The 17,500-nt window shown below is 50.5% G+C and overlaps 2 protein-coding genes across 4 annotated transcripts in view; both read left to right on the top strand.

Annotated features, from left to right (window-relative positions):
• The window catches only part of LOC121298909 (B-cell antigen receptor complex-associated protein alpha chain-like), an 11,643-nt gene extending 9,973 nt beyond the window's left edge, over positions 1-1,670 (top strand). Inside the window, exons 3-6 of the mRNA XM_041226218.1 lie at positions 228-551; positions 795-913; positions 1,268-1,336; positions 1,471-1,670. Of these exons, the coding sequence (XP_041082152.1) occupies positions 228-551; positions 795-913; positions 1,268-1,336; positions 1,471-1,587 (629 nt within the window). The 3' untranslated portion in view covers positions 1,588-1,670. The remainder of the gene's footprint in view (positions 1-227; positions 552-794; positions 914-1,267; positions 1,337-1,470) is intronic.
• Positions 1,671-2,879: 1,209 nt separating this feature from the next.
• On the top strand, positions 2,880-17,327 carry lipeb (lipase, hormone-sensitive b). Of its 3 annotated transcripts, none has more exons than XM_041226783.1 (14): positions 2,880-3,012; positions 7,876-8,192; positions 8,361-8,645; positions 9,218-9,308; positions 10,415-10,560; positions 10,847-11,032; positions 11,288-11,440; positions 12,151-12,295; positions 12,436-12,663; positions 13,431-13,571; positions 15,252-15,466; positions 15,640-15,939; positions 16,313-16,446; positions 16,612-17,327. In XM_041226783.1, the coding sequence occupies exons 1-14, from the start codon at positions 2,913-2,915 to the stop codon at positions 16,805-16,807; spliced, it is 2,637 nt and encodes an 878-aa protein (XP_041082717.1). In that variant the 5' UTR covers positions 2,880-2,912; the 3' UTR covers positions 16,808-17,327. The 3 variants fall into 3 exon arrangements, with proteins under 3 accessions (XP_041082717.1, XP_041082716.1, XP_041082718.1); XM_041226782.1 differs by having other exon boundaries at positions 2,881-3,012; positions 13,431-13,589; XM_041226784.1 differs by lacking the exon at positions 2,880-3,012 and adding an exon at positions 6,104-6,369 and having other exon boundaries at positions 13,431-13,589.
• The last annotated feature ends 173 nt before the right edge of the window (positions 17,328-17,500 follow it).

Genomic DNA, 17,500 nt, shown 5'->3' with positions numbered 1-17,500 from the left:
GAGTTAGGTTTGGGGTTAGGATTGAGGTCAGTATTAGGATTGGGGTTAGGGTTAGGGTTAGGGTTAGGGTTAGGGTTAGAGTTGGGGTGAGGTTGAGGGTGAGGGTGAAGGTTACTGTTCTATCATGCAAAAAGATTTACCCATTAAGTACACTGTAACTATGCATAATGTCTGATTCTGTGTAAGGAGTACACTGCTGTCTACCATTTAAACCCCCCCTTCACTAGTCGGACTGGCAAAGACAGTGGAGTTCAGCGGCGAGCCCCACTCCCACACCGCGGTCCTGGGTGAGACTGTCACACTGACCTGCTTCGTCCACCCGACGGTCGGGAAGAATGATCTGGCGTGGGTGAAATTGTGGAAGCCGCCGGGGAACCACACCAAGATGGTCAACGTGACGGAGAGCAAAATGGTCACCATCTTACCAAATGTAAACTTCTCCACCCTGAAGATGTGGGACGTGAAACGCAGCGACAGCGGGCTGTACAAATGCATCTTGAGAAACGGGGCGAAGAAGCAGTTCTCTCACGGGACCTACCTTCGGGTCATCAGTAAGTGGATCGATCCCCCGTACAGGACACCCATAGAGCTGCACAAGACTCCCGTTGCAGAGCGCTTTGATCCGTTCCTGGAGTCTAATAAGACACACCTGAGCTTGTAACCTACACACACTGGGGCTGATCAAACTATGCAGTAGGAGTCTGATTTCATCCCTCTTGCTCTCTGAGTGTGACACTCCTGTCCTTGTTACCTGCACTCCGGGGCTGAGCTCTTTGACCCCTCTCTCCTCACAGGGCCCACGCCCCCCAAGCTGTTGAACATGAGCGAGGGGGCGAAGAACAAACTGATCACAGCACAGGGAGTCTTACTGCTGCTGTGTGTCCTGCTGCCTGGGACTGTGCTGCTGTACCAGGTAATGAAGGAGCCCACTGACACTGAGACAAACTGACCCACGCACACACTGACACACACATATACACACACACACACACATACACACACACACACAGTGACACTGAGACACACACACTGACACTGAGACACACTCACACACACACACACACACACACACACACACACACACACACACACACACACACACACACACACACACACACACACACACACTGACACACTGATACACACTGACACACACTGCCCTCCCTACACTGATAATCCCTGTGATGATAATCCATTGGTCAGGGTGCAGTTCAAGGCAATGCTGCAGTACCTCCATACTGAACTCCCTCTCTCCTCTCCTCCACAGACAAAACAAAGGAATATGAGAAACTATGAGATGAAGTACAACAAGGAAGAGGAGGAGAATATCTATGAGGTGAGACCAGTCTGTATATCTCTATATAGAATATCTATGAGGTGAGACCAGTCTGTATATCTCTATATAGAATATTAACATTTTTGCCTGTGTAGAATTGTATTGACTGATTCGTGCCCCTCCTCCCCCCACAGGGTTTGAACCCGGAGGATTTATCCCTGTATCATGATCTGACCCATACCAGGGTGCGGAGCCCCTACCAGGACGTGGGGAGCCTGCGGAGCTACGACACACCGCTGAAGAAACCATGAGCCAACCGGAACACAGAACACAGAACCAGAACACAGAACACACACACCAGAACCAGAACACAGAACACACACACACCAGAAACCAAAACACAAAACACACACACACAGGAACCGGAACACAGAACACAGAACACACACACTGGAAACCAGAACACAGAACACACACACCGGAACCAGAACACAGAACACGCACACACACCAGAAACCAAAACACAAAACACACACATGGGAACTGGAACACAGAACACACACCAGAACCAGAACCAGAACACAGAACACACACACACCAGAAACCAAAACACAAAACACACACATGGGAACTGGAACACAGAACACAGAACACACACCAGAACCAGAACCAGAACACAGAACACACACACTGGAAACCAGAACACAGAACACACACACCGGAACCAGAACACAGAACACACACACTGGAACCAGAAAACAGAACACACACCTGAACCAGCACACACAAAAGATTTTCAACAGCATCTTCTTTATTGCTTTTTGGTGTGCGTGTGGATCTGACTCTAGAGTCGTTTGAAATGAGAGGGGAATTATTACCAGCATTGATCTTATTATAACAGTCAGCATTGATCTTCTTATAACAGTCAGCATTGATCTTTCTTGCCTAGCTAAGTATGCGGTGAGCCGCTATGTCATTGCTTGTAACAGGGAGATGCATCTTCTATCTATATAACAGAAACTACTTTTATAACAAAGAAACGTGACCCACGCTCACAAAAGAGTGTGCTTCATAGTGCAGGTGCTCCTCGCTTCTTATTTCATTCAATAAATAAATAAATAGATAAATACTTAAATAAATAAATACATGAACCTTGTCTTTTCAATCTTTATAATGATTTCATGTAATAACATTTCAACCTGTCTGAACTTATTAAAAAATAACTAGCACAAAGCCGATTTCGTTTGTTCTGTATTTAAACATTATTATTATTATTATTATTATTATTATTATTATTATTATTATTAATGAGGATGTAAGCCTCTTCGGATAATAGCTTCTGCTAACGATAAGAAACCGCGCAGCCTGATCGACTGTCATTGAAGACGAATTCGATTACGTCACCTTACGTCACAGAATCACCACGAACACGCCCGGGGTCCCCCGACGCGTCATCGGCGCTGCGAGAGGCGTGGCCACTAGCGGGAGATAATATAGTGGGCGTGTTTAAAATCACAAGACGGGGCGGGAATTGCGGTGACGGAGGCTCAGGATTGGGCGATTGCTCCGCTTAGGGGCGTAACGCGGAGCCTGATTGGGCCGAAGAGGACGCGGCGGCGGCGACGCCACAGGAAAGATGGCGTCAGGGAAGGGGCGAGGTGAAAATGGCAACGCAATTACGAGTTGGAAAGTAAACAGCTTGATTAAGAAGAAGGGTGGCGGCCCTTCAGCGGCAGGTAAGAGGCAGAGCCGAACCTGATCCAGTGGGTCCGCCACTCCACGGGAAGTGACAGCGTCAAGCAATCGGATAGCCTGTCTCGCAGGGACCCGGCTACCGGGGCGCTGTTTAGCGTACTGACACACTGCACCCCGAACTGCCCTCTAGCGCAGCAGGGTAATAATAATCATGAATCAGATTCTGCAGCGAAATTAGTCTTGAAATATGAATGCGTTTATATTTTAACATTTAAAAAATATATATATATCCGGGCTCGATCTCGGAAGAATGAGAAATGCGATCCACGCAGTGAATGAGTAAACTCTGCGTGCATGGCTAGTGCAACACGGGGCAGCCGGCTACTGTTACCTGTACCACTGGCGTGTCTATAAACCGCGCATCTGCTTTGAATGCAATCTGTAATAACAATGCTCACTGCATTGCAGACTGCGCTGAGATATAACGGAGGTACGCAGTGTCGTATGATTCTTGCTTTTTTATTAGGCTTCGGACACAGGGCAGCAGACACTTCTACACACAGAGTGGCGAGGGTGTGGAATGGGTTGGCTAGTCACGCTGTCGATGTAGAATCACAGGGATCCCTTAAGACCCGACTTGATAAAGCTCTGAAATCAATCGGCTGCTCGGAACCGGACCTGGGCCGAACGGCCTCCTCTCCTTCGTGTATTTTCTCATGTTCGTATGTGTGTTTGAGCGCAGAACTGAAATCATTTCTAACTGCTCTATCCTTGCGCCATTGTACTGCACTGTTAGAGCGCCTTGCTGTGGCCAGTCAGGGAATACAAAGTGCACGATACTGGGCAGAAATTTCTGCTAGCTCTTTATTTTCTCTCTTTGGCCTCTCTCTGTTTTTTTTCCTCTCTTCCTTTCCTCCTCCCATTCTTCTCTCTCCCTTTCTCCTCTCCTCACTCCATCACTCAACTTTACCCCAGATAGCTGCCCTGTTATAACTGTGCTTTTATTGGCTCAATGTGTTCTGGAACTGGAGAATGAACGAATGAGATAAGGCATGAGAGAGAGGTGTAGTTAGTCACTGCTAACTCCCCAGCAGAGACACCCAGAGCTGGGGTCATTTCATTAAAATATTACATTGGGAAGGTATATTTCCTCCTCGAACCACCTGCTTGACTCTAGAGCCCAAACGCTGGTCTGCTTGACCCGGTCTCTTCTAGTTTCAATAACACTGATGAAGGCACTAGAGCCCAAACGCTGGTCTGCTTGACTCGCTCTCTTCTAGTTTCAATAACACTGATGAAAGCACTAGAGCCCAAACGCTGGTCTGCTTGACTCGCTCTCTTCTAGTTTCAGTAACACTGATGAAGGCAGTAGAGCCCAAATGCTGGTCTGCTTGACTCTCTCTCTTCTAGTTTCAGTAACACTGATGAAGGCACTAACCTTGATGCCTCGCAGGGTTACTGGACTCCTTTAATAGGATGGCTGTTTTGGCCCACGCTGTTTTGGTGTGATTGTTGCTGTTTTGCTGCTAGTTGGTCTCCAGGGTGTTTGGAGAAGCCCGGTGTTCAGATTCAGACCCGTGGTTCACATCTCTTGGTTCCCGAACAGCAATAACAACATGTTTATGTTTGTTTATTAGCAGTGAAGGACCAGAGTGATCTAATCTGTCAACAGTGTATTAGCAGTGAAGGACCAGAGTGATCTAATCTGTCAACAGTGACCCGAGGACGTGATTACGGTCAGCAGTTCAGTGCAGTTTAGTACATCACAAAGCAACACAGTACAAAACAATACAATACTATACAATACAGTACCAAACAATACAACACAATACAAAACAAAACAATACAGTACTACACAACACAATACTACACAATACAAAACAATACAATACTACACAACACAATACTACACAATACAGTACAGTACAACACAATACAAAACAATACTGCACAGTACAGTACAACGCAGTAAAATACAATACAGCACAATACAACACAAAGCAATACAATACAGTTCAATACAACACAGTACAGTACCATACAGTTCAGTACAGTACCATACAGTACGATTCTCATTTCTATAGCGCTTTCATCGCAAGGTTCCCAGAGCAGGAGTGTGCAGGTAATAAGCTCAGGTGTGTCTTCTTAAACTCACAGTAAAAGCAGGGATGGAGTTGATTATCATGACTCAGGAGCCACAAGATTGTAAGTCTGTTCACACTGCTGGCCTGTGTACAAATACGTCATGAAAATACTAAAAACAAAACCAGTATCTTGTACTGGTTTGTCCCGTCTTCATGTGCAGGTTAGTGTGCAAGTCACACGGTTCAGGGATGGGAATCAGACTCCCGCTGCACAGCAGTGTGATCCATTCCTGGTTTCACTAGGAGTTTAATAATAAGACACACCTGAGCTTGTTCCCTAGACACACTGGGGGCTGATCAAGCTGCTGGTAAAACCTGGACTGGGTGACTGCTGTGCAATAGGAGTCTGATTTCCACTGGTGCAAAGTTGAACTAAACTGTGGGTAAAACAATTTGATAATAAGATCTTTATTTTTATATAGCGTCTTTCACCACCATCACAAAGCGATTTACAGAGGCAGGCTGTGAACTGCATTATGTGCAGGGTCACTTACAACAGAATGTTGATTTAACATCTCATACACAGGACAGAGCACAAGGAGGTGAAGTGACTCGCTCAGGGTCACACACAGTGAGTCAGTCAGTGGTAGAAGTGGGATTTGAACCGGTGACCTTCTGGTTACAAGCCCTAGACTTTAACCACTGGACTGCACTGCCTCCTCCAGATCTCTGCAGCAGATTAGCATCTGGGAGTCCATACCTAACCCTGATAAACACAGAACACCAAGGTGTGTGAGTTCATGAGGGGGGAGGAGTTAGTTTATGAGCCTGCATTCTGTAGCCCCTCCCCTTCTGTCAGGCTGCTACAGGGAGTGAGTGGGGCTCTGTAACCCCTTCCCTTCTGTCAGGCTGCTACAGGGAGCGGGTGGGGTTCTGTAACTCCTCCCCTTCTGTCAGGCTGCACTGGGAGGGGGCAGGGCTTGGGCTGGTGTTGATAATATGATCCGAGGTGCGTCGAGTTTAATCATTCATAAGCCAGAATAACAGAGTACCAACGAGAGAGAGAGAGAGAGAGAGAGTCTGTCTGTCTGCCTGCCTGCCTGAAACTATGAGAGAATGTAGTGAGGTAAAAGACTCAAGAGTTCTATTGTAATGTTAGAGGGAGAGAGATACTGAGAGAGAGCGGAGAGAGTTTTATCAACAGCTGTGTTGTGCAGTGTCCTCGAATCAAGGATAAGTTTGCTACAGTATCGTGAGTCAGGTGTCACAATTTCACCCTCTGTCTCGCAGTCAAGGATATCGCATTGAGTAAAGGTACAGTACTGCTGTCTAAATGTAACTCGCTGTTTGTTTTAAAGTTTTCTCTGCTGAGCTTGAACCCAGTTTTAGTCAGTGTGTAATGTAAGGAATAATATACAGGAAGCTGTACGTGTAAGGCTGTAATTCCATCAAGGGTTTCTGCTTGACTCGCTCTCTTCTAGTTTCAATAACGCTGATGAAGGCACTAGAGCCCAAACGCTGGTCTGCTTGACTCGATCTCTTCTAGTTTCAATAACACTGATGAAGGCACTAGAGCCCAAACGCTGGTCTGCTTGACTCGCTCTCTTCTAGTTTCAATAACACTGATGAAGGCACTAGAGCCCAAACGCTGGTCTGCTTGACTCGCTCTCTTCTAGTTTCAATAACACTGATGAAGGCACTAGAGCCCAAACGCTGGTCTGCTTGACTCGCTCTCTTCTAGTTTCAATAACACTGATGAAGGCACTAGAGCCCAAACGCTGCTCTGCTTGACTCGCTCTCTTCTAGTTTCAATAACACTGATGAAGGCACTAGAGCCCAAACGCTGGTCTGCTTGACTCGCTCTCTTCTAGTTTCAATAACACTGATGAAGCACTAGAGCCCAAACGCTGCTCTGCTTGACCCTGTCTCTTTCAATAACACTGATGAAGGCATTTCAATTCTGTTTTAGTGTCAAACTGACTCTGATTGTAAGCCTGTGACTGACAGAAGCTTTGGCATTGTGGATGACTGTAACAGAACAGCCATTAAGAATTGATGTTTTTTTTGGCGTGAAAGATGCCGTGTGGTTGCAGAATCTCGCGGCTTTTAAAACTTGGGTCAACTTTTCGTTCTTGGGAGGGCAGGCTATTAATGCTCTCTGTGTGTTTGGCGTGCATGCCATCGCTGATGCCAGGCTGGGAGGAATTGAATTCCATCTCGCGTCTTCGCTGTCCGCGTGTCAGCTCAGAGCAGTGATCGGTGTTGCAGTGATTCAGTGGGTGTCGATGAATCGCGATCCCGAGGTGAGACCACAGCACAGTGCAGCTCATTGTACAGGGCTGGAAACAAGACTCCCGTTTCACAGCAGTTTGATCCATTCCCAGGTTTCACTAGGAGACAGGAGACTAGGTTCCAGAAAAAGTTCCATGTGCTGTACCATGCTGTGCTGTGCTCAGCTCTGCTGTGACCCAGTTCTTTCCTAGCAGTGTGTTCACGTGGCAAAACTCCAGGCAGAGCAGCCCAGATCTCTCCCGTGAACAATGCAGGACTTAGCGAGCGGGCAGGAGAGCTGACACTGCATTGTGACATACATGACATTGTGTCACATGGGAGGGTGTGTGTGAAGGAGGGAGGGGAGGGGGGAGAGAGACTGCACTGTGTTTTGTGTGTTTGTGGCCGGTATATTATCGTGTCCTTGTTCACCAGTGCTGAATGGTAATAATCATGCCAATTTTACCATCTCTCTCTCTCTCTCTCTCTCTCTCTCTCTCTCTCTCTCTCTCTCTCTCTCTCTCTCTCTCTCTCTCTTCCCGTCCCCAGACCCCTCCTCTCCCCCCTGCTCCCCTCTCCTCTCTCGTCCGGGCTCGGTGATGTCTTTTACCTCGGAGGAGGGTTCCGCTGAGCTGAAGGACCCCCGGGTCGTGTTCCAGAGTCTCCACTTGGTTCTCGATGAGAACATCGCCTTCTTCCGCGGGCAGGGCTCCTCCGAGCCAGCCCGGCGCTTCGTGGCCGTCTTCTCCCTGATCCAGAGCCACGCCCGCAGCCTGGAGCCCGCCATCCAGGCCTTCACCAGCGTGTACCATGTGTTCGACTTCGACGCGGCCACGCCTGCCAACGGGTACCGCAGTCTGGTCAAGGTAGAGGGGGGAGGGGAGTGTGTTTGTGCGTGTGTGTGGGAGACTGTGTGTGTATTTGTCAGTATGTGTGAGTGAGTGTCTTCTCTCGCTGTCTTTCCTCTCCCTGTTATCAACAATTCCTTGCTCTCCAGTCCTGTATTATCTAACCCCCCCCCCTCTCACCCCCAGGTGGTCCTCTCCTGCCTTCTCCACATCGTCCACAAGGGGCGCTACGTGTCCTCGAGCTGGCGCAGTTTGTTTTTCCGGGCGAGCCACAACGTGACGGAGCTGGAGTCGTACTGCTCCGCGCTGTGCCAGCTCCGCGCCCTGGTGTACTTCGCCCAGCGCCTGCTCACCGCCAACCGCCACGGAGACCTCTTCTTCCTGGAGGAGAGGGGCCTGTCGGAGGAGTTCGTGCGCCAGTACGCCTCCATGCACAAGGGCTGCTTCTACGGGAGGTGCATGGGGTTCCAGGTGACAGGAGAGGGGAGGGGAGAGGACCACTCACTCACTCTCTCTCTCTCTCTCTCTCTCTCTCTCTCTCTCTCTCTCTCTCTCTCTCTCTCTCTCTCTCTCTCTCTCTCCTCTCCTCTCTCTCTCTCTCTCTCTCTCTCTCACTCTCTCTCTACTCTCTCTCTCTCTCTCTCTCTCTCTCTCTCTCACTCACTCACACTCTCTCTCTCTCTCTCTCTCCTCTCTCTCTCTCACTGAGACCCTCTCTCTCCTCTCCCCTCTCTCTCCTCGCTCCTCGCTCCATCCTCTTCCTCACCTCACTCTCTCCTCTCACGCTCATCACTCTCCCACTCTTCTCCCCCCGCTCTCTCGTTCTCCTCCCTCCTCTCTTCTTCTACTGACACTCACACTCTCTGTCTCAGTCCTCCTCAGGGATCCCCCTCTCTCTCTCTCTCGTCTCTCTCTCTCTCTCTCTCTCTCTCTCTCTCTCTCTCTCCTCTCCCCTCTCCTCTCTCTCCTCTCTTCCTCTCTCTCCTCTCTCCTCCTCTCTCTCTCTCTCTCCCTCTCTCTCTCTCTCTCTCGCTCTCTTCCAGTTCACTCCGGCTATCCGCCCCTTCCTGCAGACCATCTCCATCGGCCTGGTGTCCTTCGGAGAGAATTACAAGAGACACCAGTCAGGGATCGGTGAGTGTGAGACGCACAGGGGGGACAGGGGACACTGAGACACACAGGGGACACTGAGACACACCGGGGGGACAGGGAACACTGAGACACTGTTGTAATGCTGTGGTTGGGGGAGGGGTCATGGGGTAGTTGTGTAATGCTGTGGTTGGGGGAGGGGTCACACTTCCCCGGGCCTTGTGTCCCCTGTGGGGTAGGGGAGGGGGGGTCAGGATCACCAAATGCTGTGGTGTTAGGGGAGGGGGGGGGTAGTTGTGTAATTCTGTTGTTGCTGTGGGGGGACAATGCTGTGGTTAGGGGAGGGGGGGGTAGTTGACACCAATGCTGTGGTCCCCCCCTGGGTAGGTTACACAGGGAGGGGGGGGTAGTTGTGTAATGCTGTGGTTAGGGGAGGGGTCGGGGGGGTAGTTTAGTTGTGTAATGCTGTGGTTGGGGGAGGGGGGGGTTGTGTAATGCTGTGGTTGGGTTGTCACCCATCTTGTGTAATGCTGTGTTTAGGGGAGGGGGTCGGGGGGTCGGGGTGGTTGTGTAATGCTGTGGTTAGGGGCGGGGGTCGGGGGGTAGTTGTGTAATGCTGTGTTAGGGGATGCAAATCTCACCAATCCCACACCCGTAGTTGTGTACTCTGTGGTGGGGGAGGGGGTTAGTTGATGTGAATCTGTGCTTGGGGTAGGTCCCAGTAGTTGTAATATGCGCTGTTCGACTTTTCCCCTCAGATCCTTTTGTTGCCCGCTGCCTGGCTCAGTGGACTCTTGGGTGTTTCCCCCAGTTTGAAAACCGAGTCCTCCCTCCTCTCCCTTGTTCCATGTCTCTCCCTCTTCTTTCCTCCATCTCCTCTCCCTCTCTCTCTCTCTCCTCTCTCCTCTCCTCTCTCTCTCTCTCTCTGTCTCCCTTCAGTCTGACGGTTTTGAAATCCCGTTTTCTCCTCTCCTGCTTGTTCCAGTGTCTGCGTTCGCTTTCATCCTCTGATCTCGTAGTTAAAATTGCATGGTTTTCCTTACTGTGTTGACAGTTGCATTTTTTCACTCTCCTCTCCTCTCTCTCTCTCTCTCTCTCTCTCCTCTCTCTCTCTCTCTCTCTCTCTCTCTCTCTCTCTCTCCCTCTCTCAGGAGTGGCAGCGAGCTCGCTCTTCACCAGCGGGAAGTACGTCATGGACCCGGAGCTGCGAGGATTCGAGTTCGAGAGAATCACACAGAACCTGGACGTGAACTTCTGGAAAGCCTTCTGGAACATCACTGAGATGGAGGTGTTAGCGGTGAGGAGAGGGGTGAGGGAGAGAGATGGAGAGGGGGTGGGGGAGGGAGGTGGAGAGAGGGGGTAAGGGAAGGTGGTAGAGGGAGGGGGTAAGGGGTAAAGGATATACCAGAGGAGAGGGTATATTTATAGCAGACTTTCTGGGACATCACAAAGAGTGGATTAGAAGAGGAGAGCTTTATTAAACTCTCTCTCTCCATCTCTATCTCTCTCTCTCTCTCTCTCTATCTCTCTCTCTCGCTCTCTCTCTCTCTCTCTCTCTCTCTCTCGCTCCATCTCTCTCTCAGTCTCTAGCGAATATCACCTCCACGACGGTGCGTGTGAACAAGGCCCTGTCGGTGCCCCCCCACTCCTTCGAGCTGCCCCTCGCTGCGGACCCCCGGCTCCACGTCACCATCACCCCCCCTGTGGCGCACTGCGGTCCGGCACCCGTGAACATGAGGCTGCTCTCCTACGAGCTCAAGGAGGGGCAGGTGAGAGAGAGAGAGAGAGAGAGAGAGAGAGAGAGAGAGAGAGAGAGAGAGAGAGAGAGAGAGAGAGAGAGAGAGAGGAAAAAAACGCTGCTCTGATGTTTAAACATCTAACCCTCTTGTCTTTCTCTGTGTTTGTCTCTTTGTCTCTGTCTGTGTGTGTGTGTGTGTGTGTGTCTCTCTGTCTCTGTGTCTGTGTCTCTGTGTCTCTGTGTCTCTGTGCCTCTCTGTGCCTCTCTGTGTGTCTCTGTGTTTCAGGACAGTGAGGAGCTCTCCTCCCTGGTGAAGCAGGATGGCTCATCTCTCAACATCGATCTCCGATCGAAGCCCCGGCGCGGCCCCCCCTCCAAATACCTGCTCGTGCATTTCCATGGGGGGGGCTTCGTCGCACAGACCTCCAAATCACATGAGGTGAGGTGGGGGGGGTGGGGTCTCTGCAACAGGGCCCACAGTCTAATAAAGCACAGTGAAAGCATGGTGAAGCACAGAGAGGTGTGGTAAAGCATAGGGAAGCATTGTAAAGCACAGAGAGGTCTGGTAAAGCATAGGGAAGCATTGTAAAGCACAGAGAGGTCTGGTAAAGCATAGGGAAGCATTGTAAAGCACAGAGAGGTGTGGTAAAGCATAGGGAAGCATTGTAAAGCACAGAGAGGTCTGGTAAAGCATATGGGAGCATTGTAAAGCACAGAGAGGTCTGGTAAAGCATAGGGAAGCATTGTAAAGCACAGAGAGGTCTGGTAAAGCATAGGGAAGCATTGTAAAGCACAGAGAGGTCTGGTAAAGCATAGGGAAGCATTGTAAAGCACAGAGAGGTCTGGTAAAGCATAGGGAAGCATTGTAAAGCACAGAGAGGTCTGGTAAAGCATAGGGAAGCATTGTAAAGCACAGAGAGGTCTGGTAAAGCATAGGGAAGCATTGTAAAGCACAGAGAGGTCTGGTAAAGCATAGGGAAGCATTGTAAAGCACAGAGAGGTCTGGTAAAGCATAGGGAAGCATTGTAAAGCACAGAGAGGTCTGGTAAAGCATAAGGAAGCATAAGGAAGCATTGTAAAGCACAGAGAGGTCTGGTAAAGCATAGGGGAGGATTGTAAAGCATCTCTCCCTCCTCTCTCTCTCTGCAGCCGTACCTGAAGAGCTGGGCTCATGAGCTGGATACCCCGATCCTCTCCATTGATTACTCGCTGGCCCCTGAGGCCCCCTTCCCCCGGGCCCTGGAGGAGTGCTTCTTCGCGTACTGCTGGGCCCTCAAGAACTGCCACCTGCTGGGTGAGAGAGAGAGAGAGAGAGAGAGAGAGAGAGAGAGAGAGAGAGAGAGAGAGAGAGAGACATACACACATTGACAGTGTTGAAAGCAGGCTGTGTTCCCTTCCCCGCGGGCTTGGTTGACGCTCCTGTTTGTGTGGCAGGCTCGACGGCGGAGCGGGTGTGCCTGGCGGGGGACAGCGCGGGGGGGAACCTGTGCCTCACCGTGTCCATGAGGGCCGCGTCGTACGGGGTGCGTCTGCCGGACGGGATCATGACGGCGTACCCCGCGACCCTCCTCACTGCCACCGCCTCCCCCTCCCGCCTGCTCACCCTCATCGACCCCCTGCTGCCCCTCAGCGTGCTGTCCAAGTGCCTCAGCGCCTACGCAGGTGAGAGCCTAGCACTGCCCTCCTCTCTCCAATCCCCTCCACTGTCCCCCTCTCTCTCCTGTCTGCTCCCCTCTCTCCTCTCCACTCCCCTCCACTGTCCCCCTCTCTCTCCTGTCTGCTCCCCTCTCTCCTCTCCACTCCCCTCCACTGTCTCTCCTCTCCACTCCCCTCCACTGTCTCTCCTCTCCACTCTCTGTCTCTCCTCTCCTCTCCCCTCCTCCTCTCCACTCCCCTCCACTGTCCCCCTCTCTCTCATGTCTGCTCCCCTCTCTCCTCTCCACTCCCCTCCACTGTCCCCCTGTCTCCTGTCGGCTCCCTTCTCTCCTCTCCACTCCCCTCCACTGTCCCCCTCTCTCTCCTGTCTGCTCCCCTCTCTCCTCTCCACTCCCCTTCACTGTCTCTCCTCTCCACTCCCCTCCACTATCTCTCCTCTCCACTCCCCTCCACTATCCTCCTCTCTCCTCCACTCTCTCCTGACCACTCCTCTCCTCCCCTCCACTATCCCCTCTCTCCTCTCCTTTCTGCTCTTCCTTGATAGGGGAGAGAGGAGAGGAAAGACGAAACTCCCATAAACGTCTACAACATTGGTGGAAAAAGAAACTAAACCACGTCTCTGTCTCTCTCAGTAAACGTTTTCGTCTCACTAAGTCGCTCTCTCTGTCCTCTCTGTCTCTCTCTTTCTCTCTCTCTCTCTCTCTCTCTCTCTCCCTCTCTTTCTCTCTCTCTCTCTCCCTCTCCCTCCCTTTCTCTCTCTCTCTCTCTCTCAGGTACAGAGCCCATGCCTCAGAAGCGAGCAGAGAAGGTGAACACAATGAGCCTGGTGAGGAAAGACACGGCCCTGCTGCTGAGAGACTTCCGGCTGGGGGCTTCGGCCTGGATCAGCTCCCTGCTGGACAACGGGAGAGGAGGCAAGAACAATGGCACGGGTACGAGAGGGGGGAGGGAGGGGGAGGGGTATGAGGGAAGGGGAGACAAGAGGGGAAATGGAGATGGGGAGAGGATGGAGAGGAAAAAGAAATTAAAAGCCAGACACACAGACAGAAGTGAGATGACACAGGCAGGCGGGCGGGCGGGCAGATAGACAGACAGACAGACAGACAGGCAGAACATCTCAGATCTCGAGCAGCTGTGAAGCAGTGAAAGATTAGTAAGAAGAATCAGTGCAGAAACACAAGAACTGGAGAGCTGTGAACAAATGTTTAGCATCATCAAATCTCGCAAATGAAGTCTACCGTTGGGAAGCCATAACAGCACACTACAGTGTTTCCTGGTTTGTATCACAATGCAACATCTTTCAATTATTTTTTCGTAACATTCCAGCAGGTGTCGTTCGACTTCCTGGAGTAAAATGAGTTCACTCTGTGGGGTGATGCCGCAGGCCTTGTGTCCTGTAGCTGTAGTTTATGCTCCTAGTGGGATGTTCTGACCAGACTGCTTCTCCAAATCGCTCCGTGTGGTTTTTCTCTGTCTCTAATCCACCTGTCTTAATAACCCCTCCCCCTCCTCCCCCACTCCCCCTGCCAGTAACACCCCCTCTATCCCAGGCTCCTCTCTGAGCCTCACTCTTCTCTCTGCAGTCAGCTCTGCCCTCTGGGCGTGCCTTGGGCGACGTTTGGCTTTTCTGATGCGTTTCCTGCGTGTTAAGCCAGCTTCTACAGTCGACCCGGTCTCTGGTAGGAGGATATCGCTGTCTCCTAGCAACCCTGACCCCACCCCCTCCCTCCTGACCACACCCCCTCCCTCTGTCCTCTGCTATTGGTTCGTTGTCAGGTGCCTTTGTGTTTCTGTGTTCTGTACAGTGACCTGCTCTCAACAGGGGAGTGAGTGATTGAGTTAATAGGCAGCCATCGGAAACAACATTTTCAAGGCAATTATGTAACTAATAAACCGTGAGTGTAAACTGACTGCAGACTTGAATCGAAATGCATCTAAACATCTCAAGCAAAAGCCTTCAAACAGAACTTAATCAGGATAATAGCAGTGTTGCGTTATTGTGGGATTGTGACATCACACTTAACTGGCTCCCTTGAAGTTCAGGACAGTCCTCCTCCCCCTGCCTGTCTCCCTGCCTGTCTCCCTGCCTGTCTGTCTCCCTGCTCAGTGCATGCTTGCCTGTCTACACTCGTCTCATGACTCCAGCATTACAGTTCAGTGGCAGGAGGAATTGCATGAAGCAGGATTGATGTTTCAAAGAGGTCTCCTTCATTCCCGAAATGTTTACATGCCCCCCCGCCCCCCCCCCCTCGCTTGCTGAAACTGTGCAGCTGGATTTCCTTGTGCAGTTTCTAGTTTTATATCACGTGTGGGGTATTGAGAAGAGTAGATTTCATTTGAAACTTCAGTCGTTGAATTTACACTGAAGACACTGAGAAAGACTTCTAGTGGAAACGTTTGCCATTGAATCCATGAAGTTTCTTTTAGTATGCCTAACCCTGGCACTGAGGTGTATCAGTTGTTTATGGGTGATGAAACAGTTAATGACGCGTGGTATAAAATATAAAGCAACATGTTTCGTCGTGGTTAAAAACACAATTGCTGTAACCCTGTGTTCCCTCACGCAGTGATTCCTCCCCCTCTCCGCTCCACAGACACGGTTCGGAAGAGCGTTTCAGAAGGTGCTCTGAATGCCCCCCAGTCAGACCCCGGCCCTCTGGATTCGGGGGTTCCCGGGACCTCCTTCTTAAAGAAACGGGACTCGCTGAAGAGCCAGACCTGCCAGGACCTGGGCAGCCACACCCCCTTCGGGACGAGTCCTCCTGGCCAGCAGGGGGGGCTGCTGAGGCAGGACAGCAGGCAGCAGCAGGTAATGAGAGAGGGGAGCCAGGATCCTGAGCTCTGCAGTGCTGAGCAGAGACTGTGTTCACAAGGGTGTGCTGGTGCTTGCCTTTTTAAGAAGTGTTTATTCTGCAAGTATTTAATACATCCTTTCATTAACGTGTTGATTTCCTTCTTCTCTCTACCCTCTCTCCTCTCCAGTCCGAAGACGTCAGCTTCTTCCTCACGGAGGACTCGGGGGAGGGACCCCCTGACTCTCAGCTCCCCTTGGTGGTGGTCCCGGATGTGGAGGAGGAGCCGGGGTTCGTTCTGGGGCCCCCCCGGTGCCCCTCCCCATCCTCCTCCGCGCCCCAGGAGTTCCCGGAAGGATTCGAGCCCCTGCGCTCGGACCAGCTGGCCGACATGAAGCTGCAGACCTCTCCCATCGTCAAGAACCCCTTCATGTCTCCCCTGTTGGCCCCCGACGACATGCTGAGGGGGCTGCCCCCCCTGCACATCGTGGTGAGCACCGGCCACCCAGCCACACCAGGGCCTGCCTTTCTCTTGCTATATTAGTTTTTCTATTTGTTTTTCTCTTGTTCAGTTTGTTTCTGTTTGTTTTTCTCTCTGCTTTTCTCTCTGTTCAGTTTGTTTTTCTATTTGTTTTTCTATTTTATATGTTAACTTGGTCCACGGTGTGGGATTGTGAGAAGTGTTATTCATGCATGCATTTGACAAACCTCTCATCTCTCTTTCTACCCTCCTCTCCTTTCTCCTCTGTCTCCCCTCCTCTTCTACTCTCCTCCCCCTCTCTTCCTCCCCTCCAATCTCTCTCTTCCCTCCCCTCTCTTTCTCTTTTCTACTCCTCTTCTCTCTCCCCTCTCCTCTCCCCCAGGCCTGTGCCCTTGACCCCATGCTCGATGACTCCGTGATGTTTGCTAAGCGCCTCCGTGCGATTGGGCAGCCAGTCAGCCTCTGTGTGGTGGAGGACCTCCCACACGGCTTTCTCAGCCTATCACAGCTCTCCAGGTGAGAAGTTTAGCCAATGAGAGTCCATGCTTAGATGGAACTTGAAATACTGCAAAGCAAACAGGAACGCTTGTAAATCAGACACTGTATAAAAGCCAAATTTGTGAATATTTCTTGCCCTTGATTAGCTGGCTTCTTACTGTAGCCTTTCAATGTCCAATCCAGGGAGACGAAGGAGGCGGCCGACATCTGTGTGCAGCGAATCAGAGAGGTCTTCCACTGCAAGGCCCCACCCCGCACCCAGCGCAAGCACCGGAAGCTGGAGCGGACCAATCACGGCATGGGGAGCGTGGCCAGGGCAGAGCCAGGGGAGGAACCCGGGACAGTGACATCACAGCCCAGCGTTGAGATCGGAGCGTGAGAGACAGCGAGAGAGAGAGAGAGAGAGAGAGAGAGAGAGAGAGAGAGGGAACAAGGGATTGAAAGCAGGGAGGAGGGTGAAGAAAGACTCTTTGAAAAGAGAAACGTTGAATTTTCTTGCATTTTATTTTTTTTGGTGGAACAGAACAAGTTATTATTAATATTAACATTATTATTAGCTTATTATTGTATTATTAATAATGTTTTTAATCATTACCGCGTGCCCTTAAGATTGAAGTGAAAAGGGATATAACTTATTCAGTTCACAAGCGGCCTATAATGTGTGATGGTGATCTGTGTGTCTGTCTGTCTATCTGTGTGTGTCTGTCTGTCTGCCCCTCCATTAGTAAGATGATTATAAATCGTGCATAAGAAATCAACCAATCACAGCCCAGCTCATTATGCAAAGTATAGTGATGTCATCTGATATTTAGAAAACTCCGCTGCACAAGATGACATCACAAAACTCAGCTGCACAAGATGACATCACAAAACTCAGCTGCACAAGATGACATCACAAAACTCAGCTGCACAAGATGACATCACAAAACTCAGCTGCACAAGATGACATCACAAAACTCAGCTGCACAAGATGACATCACGTACAAAAGCTGCCACAGATTAACTTAATTTTGGAATTTAATTTTATTTATATATAAACATATTAAAGAAAATTTAGCCGGCGCATTAATTA

Source organism: Polyodon spathula, chromosome 24 (genome assembly GCF_017654505.1).
Source record: "Polyodon spathula isolate WHYD16114869_AA chromosome 24, ASM1765450v1, whole genome shotgun sequence".
NCBI lineage: Eukaryota > Metazoa > Chordata > Actinopteri > Acipenseriformes > Polyodontidae > Polyodon > Polyodon spathula.
This window is presented reverse-complemented; position numbering and strand designations above follow the sequence as displayed.

Bases quoted from the DNA above. Each gene is read 5' to 3' on its own strand.
- lipeb (XM_041226782.1), top strand. From the start codon at position 2,913: ATGGCGTCAGGGAAGGGGCGAGGTGAAAATGGCAACGCAATTACGAGT. The intron at 12,664-13,430 runs GTGAGAGCCTAG...TCTCTCTCTCAG, and splicing joins GTGCCTCAGCGCCTACGCAG to GTACAGAGCCCATGCCTCAG. The intron at 16,447-16,611 runs GTGAGAAGTTTA...TGTCCAATCCAG, and splicing joins AGCCTATCACAGCTCTCCAG to GGAGACGAAGGAGGCGGCCG.